The sequence below is a fragment of the Delphinapterus leucas genome, chromosome 19 (genome assembly GCF_059928025.1).
Source record: "Delphinapterus leucas isolate spDelLeu-1000000601 "Yukka" chromosome 19, BTC_Dleu_Yukka2, whole genome shotgun sequence".
In the NCBI taxonomy this organism is placed as follows: Eukaryota; Metazoa; Chordata; class Mammalia; order Artiodactyla; family Monodontidae; genus Delphinapterus; species Delphinapterus leucas.
Genome location: NC_143147.1, coordinates 47,004,608 through 47,026,137, shown reverse-complemented (window position 1 = coordinate 47,026,137; position 21,530 = coordinate 47,004,608). Strand labels below are relative to the sequence as shown.

The window sequence follows — 21,530 nt, the reverse complement described above, 5'->3', positions numbered from 1 at the left end:
CGCTTCCCTGTTCTCGCCCTCCGGCCCTGATTGCTCCCCTTCCCCGGCCTTCTCTCCCAAGCCCTCTCCTCCCCTACCTCTGAGCCTGCTCTGAGGCTATTCTTCCCAATGAGGCAATTCCTAGACCAGCTCCTAACTTCCCTCACCCGAGAAGCCTTGTGTCCCCATTTCGAGCCCCACCATTTCACCTTACAAGGTTCTCCCGGCTCAATCTTCACTCACTCATTCAGTAAAAATGTACTCACTTAGGACGCTGTGCCTGTCAGCACTTGGGCCCATGGCCACACCTCTAACACCTGTGTCCACACGTTTTTGCCTCCATGCCTCCCCTTGAGCCCCATGTGTGGGTCTCCCTCAGCAGTCCCCGAGCTCAGGGCCCACGTCCTGATCTCTCTCTTGGTCTCCTCCCAGGACCACCCAAGGGCTGTGCCATTTAATAGTCACTGAGCTCCTGCTCAGGCTGACGCCCGTCCAAAGACAGGAAACCCTCTCAAGGAGCAGATGTTAAGGGACCGATGTGGTCAGTGAGGGATCCTCTTCTTTCTCCTGACTCTAGAATGAATGACAGACTCCCCAGTGGGAGGGGCTGGGAGGAGGCCCAGAGTCCATCCTAACTTCCCCTGCTCCAGGATCCAAGTCCCACTCACAGCTCTGAGCACTAAGAAATTGAGATCAGGACAGGACCCCGGAGGTCATCCTGTCTGAGTCTCCTCCTGTGAATGCAGGAACTGGAGCACAGACCTCCCGAGGCGGGCTCAGTGCTCCAGCCACCGCTGCCTCCTAAGACTGACCTGTTAATCTGGAATTTAAACTTAGTGCTTCTCAAAGCCAAGTCCTTCCTGTTGTCCCATCTGAGTCCCTTGTTCTACGCTTAGTCAATTTCATCTTGTCCTGCCGCTATCAGGTACGGAGCATGTATGTACACCAGATCTTCATTGCAGGTAACCCTTCAGAGACTTGATAATGATTCTCAGGGGACCTCTGGCTGTATCTTCCCGGTGTCCAGCATGGTGTCCCTGGCTGCTGCATCGGCTGTTTTCCATTGTTTCGGCACCACTGCCCTAGGGCCCCCAGCACAACCGGTCTCCATATCCTCTCCACCCTCCAGTCCCCTGTCTCTTGGTGACTCATCCCCGAGCTTCCCAAGGAAGCCCCCACCCTCTGCCCTTTCCTCCCCTTCCATGAGTGGAAAATCCATCTCCACCCCCAGAGCAGGCCAGCCCCCTTCCTCCTGTCTCCCATCCCAGCCCCCGCTGCAGTTTCCTCTCCAGGCCCAGGGAGCAATCACAGCCGCCCCGACCTTGGCTTCCTCTGCTGGGAGGGATTGGGGGGCTGGGCCCCTGCAAGGGGCCCCCAGCTTCCCCCTTCCCCTGGGCAGGGGACAGAGAAGCACAGGCCCAGGGAGCGGGGACTAACTTCCTCTTGTGCCGGAATGAGCATGTCTGCCCTTTGCAAGTGGGTTTGGGTCTCTCAAGCAGAGGAAACCAAAAGCAGTGAGAGGGAGGGAAGGCAGAGCGACCAATCAAGGGCAGGGTGAGGCGCAAAACCAGCGGCTCCCCGGGGAGCCAGGCAGAGGCGGGGGGCCATGGCGGAGCTGCAGCAGCTGCAGGAGTTTGAGATCCCCACGGGCCGGGAGGCCCTGCAGGGCAACTACAGCTCCCTGCTGCGAGTCGCAGACTACTGCGAGGACAACTACGTGCAGGTAAGCAGAGCAGGCGCGGCCCCGGCGGCCCAGCCCCTCCAGGGGCCCGGACCCCATCCTGACAGGTGCTCGGCCTGGGCCTTGGCTGATCTATCCTCCCACTCCAGGTCGGCTTCATCCCAGTCCCGCAAACTCTAATGCTGACTCATGCTCTCCAAGCCCCCACTGTGCCCCTTCTCTCTTCCAGAGCCTCAGACATGCCCGGCAGGCAGCGCTACAGGCCTCATCCTAGGCTCATCTCCCTCCTAGCCTTTCACTCAGATCCAGAGGCCCAAAAACTTGTCCTCACACACCTGTTGGTGCCATCATTCCATGTTCAGGCTGGCTCTGGGTGAGACTTCATAAGAACTTCCCATTGTCATGAGCTTGAGATGGACGGGGGAAAGTTCTGCTCCTGAGATCTGAGGGAGAGCCGAGAGATGTCAGACTACGCTGGGTTAAAGAGATGAGGTCTGACTCAGAGGCAGGGAGATGGACAATAAGACTGCCGGGAACAGGCTACCGGCAAAACATAAGGATGGTGGCATTTTAGAATAGTTTTCTAAATTGTGGGGTTGTCCCAGGACTGCAAGTCTGGAGCACGGGAAACTTAACAACGATCGAGCACCTCTGTTATTTCATTAACCTTTTTTTTTGCGGTACGCGGGCCTCTCACTGTTGTGGCCTCTCCCGTTGCGGAGCATAGGCTCCGGATGCACAGGCCCAGCGGCCATGGCTCACGGGCCCAGCCGCTCCGCGGCATGTGGGATCTTCCCGGACCGGGGCACAAACCCGTGTCCCCTGCATCGGCAGGTGGACTCTCAACCACTGCGCCACCAGGGAAGCCCTCATTAATCTTCTTAACCACCTTGTGAGACAGCATCATTATTCCAATTTCATAGATGAGGAAACAACAGTTCAGGGAGGTGAGGTGACTTGTCCAAGTCATACAGCTTGGCAATGGTAGAGCAGGCATCAGCCCAGGACTCCTGACTTCTGACGATGAGCCCTCTCCTCCCTGCCTTCCCCTCCCTGACATGCTGTATGATTTTAAGACAGTTATTTGCACTGGGACCTCCCGGCTCAGTAGGAGTGTGGAAAAAAGTAATAATATAAGGAGCAAGTGCTTATGGGAAAATGGCAGATTAAAGAGAGTCAATGGTAACAAAAGTTAAGCCGCTTTGCTCTGCGCCCAAACTGCTCTCATTGCCTCCTTCAGTCCTCACCCCAGTCTGTGAGGTGAGGACCACTCCTACTTCACAACCAGGAGGCTGAGCTTTGGAGAATTTAACTCACTTTCCCAAGGTCTCTAAGCTAGTGGTAGAATCTGGATTCGAACCGGCAACTCTGACTCCAGAGCAGCACCCCCAAACCTCTAGTTGAAAATGTTACCCCGCGTGTAGATATTGAGTGGCTGACTGTAGCTACTGCAGATGAGCTGGAATGTGGCTTGTAAACCAGCTCTATTCTCCAAGCACTGGAAGGCATGCTCCTTCTATGGACTAGGATGGAGGCTGGCCTTCCCATTCCTTCAGTATCTTCTGCGCATCTCAAAGCACTTCCAGATGGGTTCCCGTTTGCACACAGTGTGCACACAGAATTTGAGGTCGCAAAGAGCTGAGTCCAATTTCCAACTCCTGGACCTGAGACAAATTTCCCCTCTGATTCTTTTTTTTTTTTTTTTTTTTGCGGTACGCGGACCTCTCACTGTTGTGGCCTCTCCCGTTGCGGAGCACAGGCTCCGGACGCGCAGGCTCAGTGGCCATGACTCACGGGCCCAGCCGCTCCGCGGCATGTGGGATCTTCCCGGACCAGGGCACGAACCCGTGTCCCCTGCGTCGGCAGGCGGACTCTCGACCACTGCACCACCAGGGAAGCCCTCCTCTCTGATTCTTATACCCTCCTTCACAGTGGTCATATGGGTTAAATGTAATAATGTATTAAAGCATTTAGCCCAGCGCCTCCTCCTTAAGGGCAGGATAAATGGCAGCTGTTACCGTCATCACCATCTTTCATCAGAAGGATGGAAGACACATATAGATATGTCAATTCTAGTGAGGTGAAGCAGCCCTTGCAAAAACACTCAGGGCATTGGAAGCCCTGACCCAGGTCAGAATCTGTAGATTTATGCTTCCTTCATGCAGAACACTAACTACTAGACCACACAACCAGTTACCTTTCCTGACTTCTCTGACGATCTTTGTCTGGGGAGCAAATGCTAAGGAAGGGTTTGGATGACTTCTCAGAACTGGTCTTAAACAAAGCCTGTTCCCACACCCTCCCTCCCTCACCCCTCCCTCCACCCCAACCAGGTGTCAGGAAACCCATGGGGAATGGGGGAGGGCAGGCTGGGGTGAACTGCAGAGTTCTCCGTCAGGGTCCGTTGGATTTGTAGACAGGGTGATTTGCATGATGAATAAGCAGTCAGCCATGAAGATGGATCCCAGACCTTTGTCTCTCCAGACCTCACTTTCGATTAAGACCAAAGCCAGGGGTCAGTAGGCATCCAGGCTCTAGCCTCCCAGAGCTGGGCCCAAGCAGACATTTTTCCTGTTTGGACTGACAGGAAAAATCCAGTGATGAATTCCATATGCCAGTCCAGGGAGGGGACAGTACAGGCGAGGCCAGCTAAGACCAGAGAAGTAGTCACAGCTCCATTCTGGGCCTTCGTCCATTTCCTTGCCTACTAAAGGAAGGTCTTGGACTAGAATAAGACCTGCTATGCTTTCTGGTTTGATTTCTTTGCCTTTTCAAGGCACTTGGTTACATATGTTGATGAGATGTAAATTAGATGCAAACGAGCAGCTCTTTCCCTCAGTTGGAACAGAAAGGCAAGGAGGAGCACCTGAGGGGAAAAGCATGGAGGGTGTGTGTGTGTGTGTGTGTGTGTGTGTGTGTGTGCTGTCCAGAAGGTTCTAGGCCTGCCCTTTGGCTCAAGCCTGGCTTGGGCTACACTGGAGGCACCCAGGTCTCTCTCAGCACCCTTCTCGGACAGGTTCTAGGTCTGTTCTCCACTGCAGGCCCAGAGGAGTACCTGAGAGCCCTTAGCAAGGAGACCTCAGCGTGCAGCCTCGCTGGTCACTCCGCTGGCCTCTCCCCAGACTTGCCATGGATTGGCCCACTACCCTCCATGTCCCTGACCTGAGATGAGGAAGCTGTCTGGGGAAGCAAATGACCGGAGAAGCTTTGTCCCAACCCGCACAGTCCGATCTGGGACGGAAAAAAACCCTCTTCTGTCTTCAGCCACTCCCTGCCCACCCCACCGCCACTGACTGGAAGTGTGGCCCTGGCCAGCACCTGGCACAGTGCCGGGCACGCAGCAGGAAGATGCCCAGCAAGTGTCTGGGTTTGCATTCAATCCGCTGAGTAACTCACAGACACATATTCATTAAGTACCGTCTGTGTGTTGGGCACTATTCCAGGACAGGATACAGAATATAACAGATGCGCTCCCTGCCCTCACAATGCTTACATTTGTGTGTGTGTGTGTGTGAGTGTGTGTGTGTGAGTATAGATAATAAAGTACATAGATAAATAATTTCTGATAGTGCTAAGTGCTATGAAGAAAAGAGAACAGAGTAAATCTTATAGTGAGTCAATACAGAAGTGGGCTGGAGGAGATCTTAGGGTGGTGAGGGAAGGTGTCTCTGAAGCGCTGAGATTTAGTAAGGATTCTAGAAAGAAATACAGCCAGTGCAAAGTCCTGAGGTAGAGGAACTTCCCTGGTGGCACAGTGGTTAAGAGCCCGCCTGCCAATGCAGGGGAAATAGGTTCGATCCCTGATCCCGGAGGATCCCATATGCCACGGAGCAGCTAAGCCCGTGCGCCACAACTACTGAACCTGTGCTCTAGAGCCCACGTGCCATGACTACTGAGGCCGTGTGCCACGACTACTGAGGCCGTGTGCCACAACTACTGAAGCCTGCACACCTAGAGCCCGTGCTCCGCAACAAGAGAAGCCACCGCAACTAGAAGTCCGTGCACCGCAATGAAGAGTAGCCCCTGCTCGCTGCAACTAGAGAAAGCCTGCACGCAGCAACAAAGATCCAACGCAGCCAAAAAAAAAAAGGCCTAAGGTAGAAACAATCTTAGCTTGATCGGGAAGAGAGACCCAATGGCCAGTGTGGCTTGAGGGGCGTGAGTGAGGGAGAGTGGAAGGCAATGAGGGTGAGAAAGAAAGCAGGAGCCAGCCTTGTGAGGCCCTATATAGGCCACGGTTAGAAGTTGCTTTATTCTCAGTGTGTTGGGAAGCTGTTGGAGGGAATGAATGATTGAAGTCACCCTTCCTGGGCCTCAGTTTCTTATCTATAAAATGGATCAGATTATTGCTTCCCAAACACCAGCTTGAAGACTGGAGATAAACCAGGAGCACAGGAGTCACCTGAGGAACTTTTAGAGGTACAGATTCATTGGTCTCGCGCCCAGGGGATTCTGGTTAGAAGGTCTGGGATGGGGGCATGAGGTTGGCTGTTTGGTTTTCAAGTCTGAGAATATCTCTTCCAGCCAGTATTGACTTCCTCTTTCCTTTCTACCATTCACCCTTTAGCTCCCGCCGCCCCCCCCCCTCAAAAAATATCTTCAGGAGGATGGTGCAGCCAATCCTGTGTGACTATTTGAGCAGGGTGCCTTTTCCTTCCCTTGCACCCAGTCCTCAGGGCTGCAGAATCACTCTCCTGATGTCCCCTGAGTCCTTCTTACCACATCATTCTTACAGAAACCTCCTCAAACATCTGAGGGTTGCCACTTCCTCCCAACTCAGCCCCCACCTTTCCTATACCCCATCCCATCCCAGCCCACCCAGCCGCGGCCCCAGTGGAATATGCTGGCCTCAGGCCAGGGCTGTGTGTATTTCAGGCCACAGACAAACGGAAGGCGCTGGAGGAGACCATGGCCTTCACCACCCAGGCCCTGGCCAGTGTGGCCTACCAGGTGGGCAACCTGGCTGGACACACTCTGCATATGTTGGACCTTCAGGCGTCCGCCCTGAGGCAGGTGGAAGCCCGTGTGAGCACGCTGGGCCAGGTAAGGGCTGTGGGAAGGCTGCTTGCCTCAGACCCCAACTCTTCAGCCCCACCTGGACATCTTCTGCAGCAAAATTTTTTTCTTGCCTCCCTCCATGTCCAAATGCCCACCTGTATCACAGAAGGCTGGCACTCCCCAGACTTTTTGAGCCTTCTCGTCTTTGTGGCTGTGTCTCAGGGGTGAGCCTTGCTGTCCCATCGGACCAGGAACTCCCTGATGGCAGAACTTCATCTTTCTCTGACTTCTATCCTACATGGTAGAAAGCAGGCTCTCCCTATCATGGTGGCTGCATAGGACAGGAAAGAGGAAAATGGACCCTGTTTCCATATAAACACGGGTGGTGATTTTATAAATATCCCAGACTCAGAGTGCTTGCTTGGCAAGGTCGTCCTCAGCCCTGGAAGCACTGCCACCACCACACAGCAACCCCAGCCCATCTAGCATACGCACCCTCCTCCTTCCTTCCTGGATCCTTGGCCAAGGAATTGCCCCATAAACCACACGCACAGATCCAGCTACACATTGGTCTGGCCTGTGCATCACTCACATGTTCGGTGTGGGTGTGTCTTTTCCTCTCACCCCAGCAGATTGGAGTTCCCACCCTCTCAGTGCTGTAGGTTTCTCCACAGTACATTCCAAGAGGAAGTTAATTCACTTATATTATTGTCCCCTCAAAGGAAGAGCTGATCCAGCCACAATTCTCAGCCACCTCCACTTTATCTCCCTCTGCTCCCAAGCCAGCCCAGTCTCTTCCCAGCATCCCCAGGGATGTTGTGTTTTCTCTTCCTCGGTTCCTGCTCAGCTAATAATAACCCTTGTTCTCTTCCACCAGGAAGTTGCTCCAGAGTGGTTCCATTCTCAACTGGCAACCCTTTCCCCAAATGCTGCCTGCCCTTGGGGACAAAACTCACTCTTTCTCTGGACTTCCCTGCCTCCGATGGTCCCTCCTCCCACCCCAAAGTCTTAAGGGGAAGGGTGCTGTGCAGAGGCTGCCCCACTGTCATCTCCAACTCTGTCTTTGCAGATGGTGAACATGCACATGGAGAAGGTGGCCCGAAGGGAGATCGGCACCTTAGCCACCGTCCAGCGGCTGCCCCCCAGCCAGAAAATTATCGCCCCTGAGAGCCTGCCTCCCCTCACGCCCTACTACAGGAGACCCCTCAACTTCGGTTGCCTGGATGACATCGGTCACGGGGTCAAGGTAGAGAGAGGGGCTCCTCCTCTTTCTCCAGAGCCCACCCTCTTCTCTTTTTTTTTTTGGCTGTGCCACGCAGCACGCGGGATCTTAGTTCCCTGACCAGGGATCGAACCTGTGCCCCTTGCAGTGGAAGTGCGGAGTCTTAACCACTGGACCTCCAGGGAAGTCCCCCCACCCTCTTCTGCCTCATGGCTCTCTTCTCTCTAGACCCTCAGTTTTCTTCCACAACCATGTTCTTGTCCCAAGCTGCAGTCCCTTTCCGTCCTCACTCCCTGAAGCCACCACCCTAAGTGGCTACCTTACTCCACAAGGCCTCCTTAGAGGAGTCCCTTCACCCCCTTCCTCCTTAAAAATTCTTCATGACCCCTCTCTTCATAACTGACCTTTACTCTGTATCACACGATCTGCTGCGAGTGACATCTGGGCACCCCACCCCTCCTTGTGGGTGGCGGGTGTGTGTGAAAGGGAAGAGGGGGGAGGGAGAATGTCAGGGTGTGCATGAGAATGGCAGGCCAGCCACATGAGATCGGCAACTTCCTCTGTCTGGAGGTTTGAGGTCACTGCACTGAACAGTCACCCCAGAGCTGCTGTTGGGTGGGAAGGGGCTGGGACGCAGCCACTCAAAGGAGAACACGGTGAATGACTCTGGCATTTTCTTGACAACCCATGTCCTTCTGAGAGGTGGGAGAGGACACACCCCCCCATCACATTTTGTTGATTACTTGTCCCCACACTCCAACATTCCAGATTAGATTGGATGTTCCCCTGTATCTAAATGGCCCCTTGATATCCTTAACACGCCATCTCCCCCCAGAAAGAGAAAGCACGCTCCCTCCTTCAGTCACCAGGCCTCCTCACCAGTAAGTTCTTCCTTCTGTCCAACTTAAATTCTTTATGCTTGAGCTCGAGTCCCTTTTTGTCTTGTCCCTTGTGAAGGATAGCAGAGGACATCATCCCCCATGCACCCACTCTAGGTAGGGGAAACCCTGTCACTAACAGAGGTGCTGGCTTTCATGTGGGTTTGCACCTTGTCACTGGTACACTCTAAATGTTCTGCTCCTCTCTGCCCCAAACTCCCCAAAGCCAGTTCCCCAGGCCTGAGAAAATGACAGGTGGGACATTTCTAAGTCAACCTCTACCTCCTCAACCGCACACTGGTGTTGGGGTTTCTCAGAGTCAGGGACCACCAAGCTGAGCGCTGAGATGCTTTTGCGAGCGGGTGGGGCTCAGCCGCTGAGGCTATGCAGAGGAAGTGGCCTTCTGACCGTGCCTGTCTGAGCCTAGGCAGACTTGAGGCCTGGGATCCAGGCAGCGAGCAAGAGTGGGTGGGGCGGGGTGGGAGAGAGGGGCTGGGAAGTGGAACCGGGAACCTGCTGTGTCCGCCCTCTCCCTCCCAGTTCTCGTCTGCCCCTCCCGCATTTCCTCTCTGGGATGAGGGGGCTATTGCAGGCCCCCCCACCCCGGTGTCAGCCCCGCCCCCTGTTCCCCCGCAGGATCTGAGCACACAGCTGTCGCGGACCGGGACCCTGTCTCGAAAGAGCATCAAGGCGCCTGCCACACCCGGCTCCGCCACCCTGGGGTGAGGCCTCCCCGCAATTCACACCTGCGCCGCCCCATCCAGAAACCCTACTCCTCCACAGCCCCCTTCAAGCCGGGCGCCAAACTTCCTCCTCCGCCAGTTGCCACCTCCTCCCCGCACCGACCGCCTGCCCGCCTGATGCCTTCCCCTTGACGACACCCCTTCTCTCTGCCCACCCCCAGGAGAGCGCCCCGGATCCCCGAGCCAGTGCAGCTCCCCGTGGTGCCGGACGGCAAACTCTCCGCCGCCTCCTCTGCCTCCTCCCTAGCCTCGGCCGGGTGAGCCGCACAGGTCCAGGTTGGGGGTGGTCGCGAAGGGCGGGGGCTTAAGAGGACTCAGGGTCACGGGGGCGGGGCTTTATGACGGAAGGGGGCGGGGCCAGTTGGGTGCTGAGTTAGGAAGGTGTCCCCCCAGCCCCCAATCTAGCCGAGCGCCCGCTTTCTCTGGTCTTCAGCAGCGCCGAAGGTGTTGGTGGGGTCTCCACGACCCAGGAGCAGGCAGTACCCCCACCTCCACCCCCTCCACCTGCTGCCTCCGAAGGTTTCCTGCCGCCCCCTCCGCTGGGGGAACTGTGCCTGCCCCCAACAGGTAAGGAGCTCTGCCCTCTCCTCCTAGCTCAACTTTGGGGTCGTTCTCACCTCCCAATACTTCTCCCCACCCTCACCCTTGTTGGGTCCAACTGGGTCTATGTCAGTGACCACTTTGTCCAAGGCAGGAGTAACGGGAAGAAAGGAGGCGGAGGGAATGAACTAACATAATTTAGCCCCCGCTTTATACCAGACCCCAGGGTCAAAGCTTCTCATCCATTTTCTCACTTTTACTTAACCTCCTAGGATCTTCACACTCCCATTTAGTAGATGAAGCTGAGCCTGAGAGGTTAAACTAAGTGCATTGGCTCACTCAGCCAAGTGGCAGAGTCTGACAGCCCTACAACTGTTCAATGTTACCATATTTACTGAGTACCTACTACCTGCTAGAGGCATTGTGGGAGGACCAGGATGAATGGGGGCTGAAAGCAAAAAATGGGTAGATCCTGGGGCCCTGCTCTCCAACACTGAAGTTTCTTGGCCTGGAGGGGGTTGCCTGTGTGACACTTGCAGCCTTTCTGCTTTCCCTCCCAGCCCCAGAGCTGCCCATGCCCCTGGACCTGCCCCCTCCTCCACCCTTGGATGTAGGTGATTTGGGGCTACCACCTCCGCCACCACCAGGCTTTGGGCCTGAAGAACCCAGCTGGGTCCCTGATGCATACTTGGAGAAAGGTACTTGACTCCTGGGACTGAAAGGCGCCAGATCCTGGGGTCAGGATTCCCCGCTCTTCTAGCCCAGAGCCATTCTCCCCTCCAGCTGCAAAGGGGTGAGCCTGTTGTTGCCCACACCCCCATAGAGAAGAGAAGCAGCCGGCCTGATATTGAATATTATCTCAGCTGGGGAGGAGTCCCGGGGCTTTGGAGAAGGCATTTCCTGCTCCACTCCCCACGTTGCTCCCTAGGGTCCAGTATGTGGGCACCAGCATCCCTGTGGCAGGGCAGGAGGCACATCTCATGGCACCTTCTCCTCCCGCCCTGCAGTGGTGACACTGTACCCATACACCCGCCAGAAGGACAACGAACTCTCCTTCTCTGAGGGCACCGTTATCTGCATCACCCGCCGCTACTCCGATGGCTGGTGTGAGGGTGTCTGCTCAGAGGGGTCTGGATTCTTCCCCGGGAACTATGTGGAACCCAGCTGCTGACAGTCTGGGCTCTCTGGGATGCGGACCCAAGCACAGCCTTGAGTGAGCCTCTTTTTGAGTCCCACACCGAAGCCAGCTCCACAGTCAAGACTGGACCAGGCCTGCACACCTCCTGGGCTGTGAGCTGTGTCTGTTCCTTCTCCAGAGGCCTGCTGGAGACAGGAAAGAGCTGGAAACCAAGGAGTTTGGTGACCTTATCCACAGGGGACCCTTACGCCATGCATGACAGGGTCTCCAGCCGCAAGTGCCAACTTTGAATAAAACTCTGATGACCTGATTGCCCTGCAGGGCTGGGGAACCGAGGGACTGAAAGGCAACCCACTTGTAAGGCTCCCGCTAATTGAGCCCCCCCTGCCTGCCCTAAGCAGCAGTATCCCCCATCTCCTCGGTGCTCACTGAGCCCTCTGCACTCGACCCCTGTGCCCCTCTGCAGAGATGGGCTGCACCCTGCTCTTTTGCCTGTTGCTTGCTTTGTTATGTATTTAGTCTTGGTTCCCCAAGCTGGGCACTCCTCCCAAGAGTGGGGACCAGCTCCCTCACTTAAGTGGGGCTCTCTGAGAGCAGAGATCACCTCGCCCTCATCCCTCAGTTGGCGGCGCAAGAGATCTCAGCCCCCTTCACCTCCTTTCTCTTTTTTTTTTTCTTTTTTTTTGCGGTACGCGGGCCTCTCACTGTTGTGACTTCTCCCGTTGCGGAGCACAGGCTCCGGACGCGCAGGCTCAGCGGCCATGGCTCACGGGCCTAGCCGCTCCGCGGCATGTGGGATCTTCCCGGACCAGGGCACGAACCCACGTTCCCTGCATCGGCAGGCGGACTCTCAACCACTGCACCACCAGGGAAGCCCCTTCACCTCCTTTATAGCTCTGAAACACCAAAAGAGGGAGGAGGGCCTTGGGTTTCCGCTGGCTCTGCTTTAAAACATCATGGCTTTCTGTTCCATACGGGGGAAGGGGGACTCAGGGCCCAGTCGGCGGGGCAACTTTGGTTAAGTTCCTGGTTTCTTGCTGCATAGACGAGGCTGGGGTGCGAGGAGATATCTTCGGGGTCTGTGAGGTCCCTGGCTGGCCAGACCCGAGCCCCGGACAGTGTGCTACCTCATTCGACCACAAGGAGGTGTCTGTGCCCTCTGGCTTTTTTTTCCTGTGGGGATGCTGACACGGTTGCGGGGGGGGGGCGGGGAAGGGAGGCCAGGAGTACAGTGTAGGGTCACAGTAGGTAAAACAAGATCTAGGCCTGGGACCGTCGGCAGAGAGTGCCACCCCGCTCCGCGGGGAGTCCGGTGCGGGGGAGGGGGTGGTGGAGAGTGCAGGGCCTGGGTCCCCTTGACAGAAGACTGGGGGTGGGAGGTCATGCAGCCCAAGGTTTAACTAAACCTTTAGTTAAAGGTTTAGTTGGTTTAACTAAACCAATGCAGCGGGAGATGTTCTACCCCGCCAGGGAACCCCTTCCTCCCAGCTGGGAGGACCAGGTTTTTGGAAACGCTGCTGCCTGCTCAGGTATGCGCACCACCCGGGTGGGGCAGACTCTGGAATTTGCTTGTAGTGGAACTGGGGGAGGCAGCAGAGCTGGGTTAACTGCATAGGCGGGGACAGCTCCGAACTCCCTCTTTCAGTCCCCAAATGGACGAACCTAGGATTCCGGAAATTCCCGGAGGATCATAACAAAGCGAAAGGGAAAGGGGGTAATAAAGCTAGGTTTGTCTTTCCCGACCCCCACCCCCTCACCCCCTCCCCGCCCGGGTGCCCCCTGCAGGCCACGTCCTCAGCACGTCTTCAGCACCTGTTGCAGATGGAGGCGCACTTCGGTGGCGGTTTCCCAGGGCACCACCCTGGCGCAGAAGGAGCTGGGCTCGGCCTTCTGCGCCTCCTGGATAAGGCGGTGCATGGGGTAGCCCCGGCGCGGGAAGGCCACGTCGCCTCCTGCCAGCACCCCCATGGGGCAGAAGTCGTTGGCGCCGTCGCCCACGTAGAAAAGGCGCTCGAAGTGCACGCCGTCGTGGGCCCGCTCGCGCAGGTAGTCGCTGAGCACCTTGTGCTTGCACATGTTGGCGGGGCAGCGAGCGCAGCTGTGCGCGTGGAAGGGCCGCAGCGCCAGCAGCCCCCGAGCGTCGGGCCCCGACGGGTTGCTGAAGATGCGGCGGAACAGGCCGTGGTGGCCGGCGGCGCGCAGCGCACTCTCCACGCCAAAGGTGTTGGCGTCTGAGATAAGAATAACCTCAAAGCAGGCGCCCTGCTTGGCCACAAACTGCAGCAGCTCGCCCATGCCGGGCGACAGGGGGATGGCCTCGTAGATGGCGCGCAGGTCCCGGGGCCGCACGCCCTGCTCGCCCAGGTACTGGAAGACGCGCTGCATGTACTCGTTGTAGAAGCCCTCGCGGTAGGTGGCACGCAGGCTCTCAGGCAGCCGCTGGCCCGGCGCGGCGCGCACGATGGAGTCATCGCTGTTTTCATCCACGATAGTCTCATCAAAGTCGAAAGTCAGGAGGAAGCGCGGTGCGCCCTGCGCAGCCATCCCGCCGTCCTGGGAGCAGGGGAGAGAGGAGGGAGCAAGCGAGAGGGGGCGCGGCGGGAGCCGGCCAGGGAGAGGCTGGTTAGCGGGCCTCGGCCAGAGGCGCTGGCACATCCAAGACCTGAGGAGGACCCAAGGCTGGTTAAGCAACGCCGTCCCCACCCCCAGCCTTCCCCGCCCACCCCCTTGCACCTCTCGGTTAACTGCGCTGGGGTTTATCCTCAGGGGACCATCCTCCTTGTGAACCCAGAAGGGCTTCTTTGGCACCTGCTTCTTCTACTCTCATCCGGGGCTATGGGGGCTTAACGAGGGTCAGCTTAAAAGAGTGGCAGAGCGGCTTCCAAGGGGGCGCTCCTTTGGTGAGGTTTCTGGACTAGAGTATTCTGGAGACTTCCAGTGACCCCAGCTGTCCATTGGATACAGGGAGGGTGGGAGGGACTCTCTACTCCCTCTTCCTTAACATAGTTAAGGGAAACCACCCATTCATCCAAATGCAGCAGCCTCCTCGTTCCCCTTTTTGGCCATGCACAGCCGATGGCTTGTGGGACTGGTGGACAGGAGGAGCCAGGGAAGACTTGCTGGTACCACCCAAAGCATGTGGGCGATCAGTGCCAGGCCTGGAGAGTTAGGGGCCTGGGCTTCTGCACTGGCCAGAGAATTGGATTTTAGCTCTTGGAAGAGCCAGGTAGGTGGATTGACTATCCCAAATCCAGGCAGGCTCTCTGTGAGCTGCCTCCAGCCAGTGGCACTGGGCAGGGGTCCGAGGATGGGACACAACTTCTCGGGGGAGTTTTAGGGCCCTGTGCTGACAGCTCATCGCTAATCACTTGCCAATTCCCCGGGAGGAACTTGTCAGCAGGTGGGGTTTCTGCGAGAGTCCGAAGCAAGCGGGCAGCAGGAGAAGCAGTGGGGCTTGGGGAAGTCGGAGCCTCCCACACCAGGCCACGACATACCTGGGAGACAGGTAAGGAAGAGGAAAGAGAGCAGCAGTGGCTGAAAAGGCAGAGGAGGGAGCAGGTAGTGGGGACGTGGGGGGGGGGATGAGGCAGGAGTGGGGAAGAAGAGGGCTAGAGGAGGAAGTCATGCCGGGGCCACGAGGAGGAAGGAACAGGAAGTCAAGACCCTGGGTTAACCATGTTGTGGGGGGCGGGTGGGAAACACAAGGGAGAGGATGGGAGGCGACAGGGCAAGTGTGAGGGCGCGAAGGCAAGCAAATGGAGAGCAGAAGCCCTCTGCAGCCTGGCCCTGCCTCTGAGCCTGCCAGCAGCTTTATGTGACAGAGGGGCAGCGAGCAGGTTACGTACAGCTTCAGAATATCCACCATGCTGCCTTTCTGCCTCTCAACCCCCAACCCCAGTTAGTTGAGACAGAGCCACTCCTCTTTCTGGTTTCTTCCTAACTCCCTTTCCAATATTCCTGTGATGTTTATGGCCTGGTACATCCTGTAAACAGAAGGCCAAGCTCCTGATTTCCAAACTGGGATTTGAACCTGCTATCTGCCTCCCTAAGAGAATTGTCCCTTTGACTTCCACCCCTAGAGTCACTCTCTGGTCTCACCAACATCTATCTGTGAGTTTCAGTGGCCCACGATCCCTGGAGTGGAGGATGTAAAGCATCAGGGCCCCACCCCTGGGATGGAAGCTTCCAGGGATTAGTGGAGGCGCAGTAGAGGTGAGGGCAGGCTTAAAAGGGGCTGGATAGGGCTTCTCCCTCCCCATGATGGGAACATGGGAGCTGAGGCCTCATCCTAAGAGACCCCTGGAGGGGCCCACTTACCCTAGATAGGCATCGGAGGCCAGCAACTGGAAAACACCCACTCATTGTCAGTACATCACCTGGGCACCACCTGTAGGGACTGTTGGCCTCCAGCTGTCGTCCAGAGCTCCTAAAAACCACACAAGGTCCGTTTGAGGGTCCCAATCAGGTGGCTTTGTTTCCTTGTCCTAACCCCTCTCCTGAGCCCCAGGAACCACTCAGTAAAAACAGCCCCTCAGATAGGCTAAGGACCACAAAGCCCTTGCTGGGCACCCTCTTAACAATCCCCTACGATGCTGGAAAGGTTACAGATGATATTATTGGAGACCTAGAAGGTTTAACCCACTTGTGCAGACATCACCCACTGTATGTGGCAGAGAGAGATCTCGAAACCAGATCTCAGAGTCTGAGACCAGCGCTTTTTTCTCTGTATGGTCATTGCCCCATTCTTGTGTATGGTGCATCATAGTTTACAAGTCATCTTCACTCACATTCTCTCCCTGCTCATCACAACCCCATGAATTCAGCAGATGAGAAGGGCTCAGAGATTAAATAACTTGCCCAAGGCCATGACGGTTCCATGGCACAGAGCCTGGTTCATGAAAACCTGGCCACAGCCTTGCCTGCCCTCTGCCCTCAAAGGGGAAGGGGCAGATGACCAGGCTCACTGCACCACAGCTGGAGGGCCGGGACCCCTGGGCACCACAGGTGATCTGCGACTGTCTTCCTCCCTGGTGCTTCTAGAGGCTGGCAGTCAGCAGGAGTCGGGTTGAAATTTCTGCCGGACTTTGCTATGTAACTTTGGGGACAGGGTTTGGCTTCGTGGGGGGCTTCACCAGTGCAGCTACAAACCCACAACTCCAGTTTCTCCCCTCCATCCTGGGGTTAAATGAGAGACTAGATGCAGCTGGGACAGGTCTGGAAAGCTACTGTGAGCCAGGAGACCAGACAGGCTAAGGAGCAAAGGAGCAAAGGTCTGGCTGGCTGCTTCCCTCTGGTGGTGAGAGTGGGTGACACTGGGTACCCCTCTGACTTTGTCAAGTTGACTCTCCCCAGAGCATCCCAGGACAGCATGGAGAAGCTGTAGCCCTCAAGACAGAGACTGGGATATCCCAGGAGGGAGGGGCTCTCTCGCTCTCCATCTTGAGGTACCCCATCCCTCCCCAGTCCCTGACCACACATGCGTTAAACCCTTTCACTAGGGATGGGATGTGGGTTTCAGCCTTTTCCCTAAGAACTTGTAATCTAGGAATTGAAGAGACACAGTTCAAGAAGATGGGAGAGGGCTTCCCTGGTGGTGCAGTGGTTGAGAGTCTGCCTGCTTATGCAGGGGACACCGGTTCGTGCCCCGGTCTGGGAAGATCCCACATGCCGCAGAGCGGCTAGGCCCGTGAGCCATGGCCGCTGAGCCTGCGCGTCCGGAGCCTGTGCTCCGCAACAGGAGAGGCCACAACAGTGAGAGGCCCGTGTACCGCAAAAAAAAAAGAAAAAGAAAATGGGAGAGAAGGGGAGGGAGGCATGTGAGGTGAAGGAAGGGCACGTTTAGGGGGGTTAGAGGTGGGAGGGCTGTCCCCAGGCCCCATCTAGAGGGAGTTTCAGCCTTCCAGAATCCTGGCTGATATCACATGTTCCCCAGGGGCCAGGCAAATCCAAAAAGAAAAGGTCAAGGGATGCCACTCCCCTTGTAAAAGCAAACATGGACAGACATGTGCCCGGCAGATACAAAGATAAAAAAGGGTCTCCAGGAGCCACCCAGAAGCCAACTTTCACTGCCCTTGGTTCTTTTTCTTTTCTTTTCTTTTTTAAATTTGGTGGAATAGTCTACTGGGTTTTAATCATGTTCAAAACTTCTCATAGCAAAAGAAATAGTTACATTTTTTTCATCTAATACTAGTATTTAGGGAAATCAGTTAAACATTTATTTGGTGAGTTGCCCTTGTTTTAGTCCCCACAGCAGAAAGCCAGGCATCCTGGGTTTCTCCCCTCAAAACTGAGAAGGCCATGCTGTGATACCCACCCCTACCCCAGAGTAGTCAGAGGGACCCCAGGCTCCGCTTGGATCTGCCTCCTGTGACATTCAAAAAGGTACTCACCTCTGCTAGCTTTGTCCTGAGTGATCAAAACCTTTTGTGGTCACCAAAAAGGGTCCCTCAGAGGAAAGGGGGATAGGACCTCTGAGCTTCTCCTGCAGGCTAGAGTAGAGAGAAGGGTTTCATCAGGCTGGCAGGGAGTCCACGTTCTAGTCCTACCTAAAAGCACTGCTTCTCTCCTCCCCCCTCCCCCCTCCCCCCCACCCTGTTCACCTTTTTACACAAGTGCTGCTACATTACATCTATGCGAATAGGGTGGGAGGACACCTGGGGATGGGGGAGGGAAACAAGAATAGGCCCTAAGTTTGAAATGCTCCTCTTAATGGATGGATGGAGTTTTAGCAGCTTTAACGGTTTTCTACGAGAAACGTGCAGGATAAGGATGTGGTGGGGGCAAGGACCTCAGAGATACTATAGTAACGCATCCTCTTTGTATCAACCACTAGAAACCAGATTCCACCACTAGGCTGGAATTCTCTCCCTCCCCCAGACAGCACTCCCAACTTTGTCATGGTCTATTCCTTGCTCACCACCACCAGCAGTGAATAGGAAAGGCCCAGAGAGGTCAAGCTAACATCCTGAGTCACACAGCATCAGAATCAAGATTAGAACTCAGGGGTCTCTACTGCCTCTTGGGAAAACTGCAGCCAGAACTCTCCCTATTGCCCCCCTGGGTTGTGAGCTTGCAGTCCTGACTAGCTGGGTTGAAGTCCTGGAGCTCTCTTGCCAGTGAGGAAGCTGAGACCCTGAGTCACCTCTGGTCTCGCCCTGCCTGGGTGGACAAGCTAGGAGAGGATCCTCAGTGGGCAAGGAGGTGGCAGCTGACGGTGGAGTGGGGGGAGAGATATTTTTAGAGGTGGCTGGAAAGCAGGCACTCTGGCACACCCCCAGCTGGCGGGTGCTTCGCTCCAGTGAGGGGCGGCGGGCGGGCAGCTCGGGAGTCGAGGGGACTCGTGGGTGGCAGGGAGCAAAGGAGCACGGATTCCTAAGCCTTGTCCGAGTCGGGGACAGACCTAAACCCGGACAGCCCGTTCCTGGGGTAGGAGAAGGGGGACTCATTCCTCCGCCCCGGAGACTCCCCCAATGACACGCGCGTGAAAGAGCGCTCTCAGACTTAGCGCAGCCGCCACCCCACACTGGGACCCCAGCACTCCCCACCTCGGGAGACCCAGGACTCACGTGGGGAGCGGTGGCTGCAGACGTCTGTCCCGGCTGAGTTTGGAGTGTAAAGAGTGGGGAGAGGGGCTAGCTGAGGTATTTGGGCGCAGGATGGAGCAAGGGGTGCTTACGGGAATTGAAGGGGACGCGGTGTCTTATCCGCCCCCGGATTTCTTGGGCTCCGGCTCTCACGAGTCCCTCCACTCCCGAGGGGCCGTGGATGATGTGCATCTGGACCGCTCTCTCCACTTGCCCCCCATCCCCACCCCGGGCCGCCGTCGCGTCCCCTTTAAATACCCGGGAGCCTGAGCCGGAGCCCAAGCCGCGGTTGGCGCTGCGGCTGCCGCAGCACCCGGGCCCACCGCAGTCCCCGCACGTCACAAGCGGCTGTCCAATCACAGTGGCGCCGGAGAGCATTAAGGGGGCGGGCCGCCGAAGGCCACGCCTCCCGGCTGCCCCGGAGGCTCCCGGAGTGCAAGCGAAGGTGGGATAGGGAGCTGCGGGGAAGGGTAGGAGAGTGGAGGTGGAACGCGTCCCTTCAGAGGGGCGTGGGTGGGGGCACCCTCATTAGAGCGGCTGCGGGCCTCTACGTAAGTCCCGAGCACACACCTGGAGGTGCCCGGGCTGTGGACTTTCTCCACCGCCGCCTCCAGGGCTCTGATCCCGGAGATTTGCAGAAATGCACCACCATCTCCAGCCCTTATTCCGTTCTGCTCTCCTAAGCTCAAGAGCAGGGATCGGTTGACCCCGCCGAGGAAAAGCAATTCCTCTCCCACGTGCGCATAGCTAGGTGCCCTCTGCCCTCCAGGCGGAGTCACTGCGCCCCGCTCCTTGGGACCCTTGCTCCCGTTACAGGTCACAGGGAGTTGCCGACTTTCCCACTCCCCTACCCTGTAAACACTAAGTTGGGGACCAAACTCTCTGCCCCTTTGCAAGTAGTGTGGTAAATAAAAAACCCACTTTCTCCTCGCTCGCTGAGTCCTTTCCTAGCCACACCCACCCCACCCTTATGCCCTCCCACCCTGGTGGTGAGGAGGAGAGAAGATTATGTTTAGAGAGGAAAGAAACTTATTTACTGAGAACATACTATGAACCGGGTATCGTACTAGATCGCAGCACTTATGGTTGAATGTTGACAGCAGGAAAAATTGAGTTCAAACCCAGGCACACCTAACTCATGGGGGGTCACAAAGGGGCTGTGTGGGTGGGGAGAAGGTGGGCAGCCCCAGGCCTGGAGCTAGTCTCCCTGGCTCCACTCCTGGGGGAAGAGAGGGCACAAATGCAAAGGCCCTGAGTGATCTGGAGGCCAGTGGGACTGGAAACCAGAGAGGGAGTGAGGGTCAGCCAGGAAGTACCCTAATCTCTGTGCCAGGGGCTAGGGGTACATTGATGAATAGGGCAAACGTGTGCCATGTTTCCATATATACAAAGGGGAAGCAAGGCTCTAAATTTGCAAACCTGACCTTTAAAACCCTTGCCAGTAACTCCCAGTGCCCCAGCTCCTTCAACTGGTTTGCTGCTCCACTTCATCTCACAGCCCTGTCTTCACGCCTCACCCTTTCCTCCTGCTCCCCTGCAGGGGGCCCTTTCCTTCTCAGGACCACGCCCACCCCATTTGCTGAGCAAGTTCAGCCTGGACATCATCTCTTGCCCTGTTACACATCCTGCACTTCCTTTTATTATACTGATCACGTGTGTGCTAACAGAGCACGTAGTAGGTGCTGTAAATGTAGGGGGTCCCTGGAGAAAGAGATCAGGCATGGCTTTCTTGACATGAGAGAGGCCGTTTTTGACCTAAGCCATTTTGTGATCTGATCCAGGCCACGGTGCTTATCGTTAACAGGTCTCAGTAATTCATGAGTTTAAGGAAAGTGAGGGAATGCAGGAAAAAAGGAAAAGCCGTCAAGAAACAATAGCTCAGCTATAAAACAGAGTCCTGGATCCTCCTCAAGGGATCTGCATGACAATCTGATACATATCTTTGAGTTCTGTAGGAGCTAAGGCCCCTGCCCAGGTGGAGGATGGAATGAAGATGTTGACCCTCCCGACTTCAATCAAGTAAAGCTTGAACTTTGTTGACTTTTGCCCCAGTTCATGCTGAATCTCCTTTGGGAAAGATGCCTGGTGTTCTCCTTATTGACTTTTTTTGTTTTTGTTTTTGTTTTTTTGCCCTACTGCCTGGCTTGCAGGATCTTAGTTCCCTGACCAGGGGTTGAACCCGGGCCGCAGCAGTGGAAGTGTGCTTTAAATAATAAATTCTTCCTTCTCCTGCTTTTTGGTTTGGTTGTGTCTTTTGGCTCAACACCCACCAAGGGGCAAGCCTAGTTTTCAAGTAACATAAATATTTTTCCATATGTCAGTTCATGAAATCCTCACCACCCTATGAAGTGGGTGCATGGCTTGTTTTACTGTTGGGAAATCAAGGCACAAAGAGTTGAGCTAGACTACGGTCACTCAGCTGGTGAATGGTAGAGCTGGGCTTCCAACCTGGCTACCTTAATCATCACGCCACACCCTCTCATTCAGTGTCTGCCTCGCTGCTTCTCCAGTAGGCAACACGAGGGCAGAGACCATGCTTGTCTTATTTATTAGTGTCCCCCTAGTCCCTAGCATATAGACCCTGGCACATAGTAGACCTTAGATATTTGTTGTTGGATGAAACAGGTCCCCTGCTGTGTTCGCCTCAACATTAGTCTCCTCAACGTTAGTGCTCCACTTGTGTTCCCTGTTAAATCTTCACACCAACAGTCACTTCGGATTTATTCCCATTTTACAACAGGGAAATTGAGATCAAATGACTTGTCCAG

General features: G+C 55.9%; 2 protein-coding genes across 9 annotated transcripts; one reads left to right on the top strand and one right to left on the bottom strand.

Annotated features, from left to right (window-relative positions):
- The first annotated feature begins 1,288 nt into the window (after window positions 1-1,288).
- Window positions 1,289-20,995, top strand: ABI3 (ABI family member 3). 5 transcript variants are annotated; one of them, XM_022557888.3, is made up of 8 exons: window positions 1,289-1,702; window positions 6,536-6,703; window positions 7,728-7,904; window positions 9,395-9,480; window positions 9,663-9,758; window positions 9,935-10,068; window positions 10,602-10,739; window positions 10,970-11,215. In XM_022557888.3, the coding sequence occupies exons 1-8, from the start codon at window positions 1,586-1,588 to the stop codon at window positions 11,101-11,103; spliced, it is 1,050 nt and encodes a 349-aa protein (XP_022413596.1). In that variant the 5' UTR covers window positions 1,289-1,585; the 3' UTR covers window positions 11,104-11,215. The 5 variants fall into 5 exon arrangements, with proteins under 5 accessions (XP_022413596.1, XP_022413595.1, XP_022413598.1 ...); XM_022557887.3 differs by having other exon boundaries at window positions 1,295-1,702; window positions 9,938-10,068; window positions 11,049-20,995; XM_022557886.3 differs by having other exon boundaries at window positions 1,301-1,702; window positions 11,049-20,995.
- PHOSPHO1 (phosphoethanolamine/phosphocholine phosphatase 1) lies at window positions 9,864-19,023 on the bottom strand. 4 transcript variants are annotated; one of them, XM_022557900.3, is made up of 4 exons: window positions 18,745-19,023; window positions 17,569-17,667; window positions 15,497-15,605; window positions 9,864-13,732 (listed from the first exon to the last, which is right to left on the bottom strand). In XM_022557900.3, the coding sequence occupies exons 3-4, from the start codon at window positions 15,539-15,541 to the stop codon at window positions 12,974-12,976; spliced, it is 804 nt and encodes a 267-aa protein (XP_022413608.1). In that variant the 5' UTR covers window positions 15,542-15,605; window positions 17,569-17,667; window positions 18,745-19,023; the 3' UTR covers window positions 9,864-12,973. The 4 variants fall into 4 exon arrangements, with proteins under 4 accessions (XP_022413608.1, XP_022413609.1, XP_089757247.1 ...); XM_022557901.3 differs by having other exon boundaries at window positions 18,855-19,023; XM_089901121.1 differs by lacking the exons at window positions 17,569-17,667; window positions 18,745-19,023 and adding an exon at window positions 14,552-14,673 and having other exon boundaries at window positions 9,864-13,841.
- Window positions 20,996-21,530: the final 535 nt, after the last annotated feature.

What these genes read in the sequence shown, in the direction of transcription:
- ABI3 (XM_022557886.3), top strand. Translation starts at nt 1,586, where the DNA reads ATGGCGGAGCTGCAGCAGCTGCAGGAGTTTGAGATCCCCACGGGCCGG. An exon ending in GTGTGAGCACGCTGGGCCAG is followed by an intron (nt 6,704 to 7,727) that starts GTAAGGGCTGTG and finishes CTGTCTTTGCAG; the next exon opens with ATGGTGAACATGCACATGGA. An exon ending in ACTGTGCCTGCCCCCAACAG is followed by an intron (nt 10,069 to 10,601) that starts GTAAGGAGCTCT and finishes TTTCCCTCCCAG; the next exon opens with CCCCAGAGCTGCCCATGCCC.
- PHOSPHO1 (XM_089901121.1), bottom strand. Translation starts at nt 15,541, where the DNA reads ATGAGTGGGTGTTTTCCAGTTGCTGGCCTCCGATGCCTATCTAGG. An exon ending in GCCTCCGATGCCTATCTAGG is followed by an intron (nt 14,674 to 15,496) that starts GTAAGTGGGCCC and finishes CCTGTCTCCCAG; the next exon opens with GTATGTCGTGGCCTGGTGTG. An exon ending in AAGTTCCTCCCGGGGAATTG is followed by an intron (nt 13,842 to 14,551) that starts GCAAGTGATTAG and finishes GGTCCTCCTCAG; the next exon opens with GTCTTGGATGTGCCAGCGCC.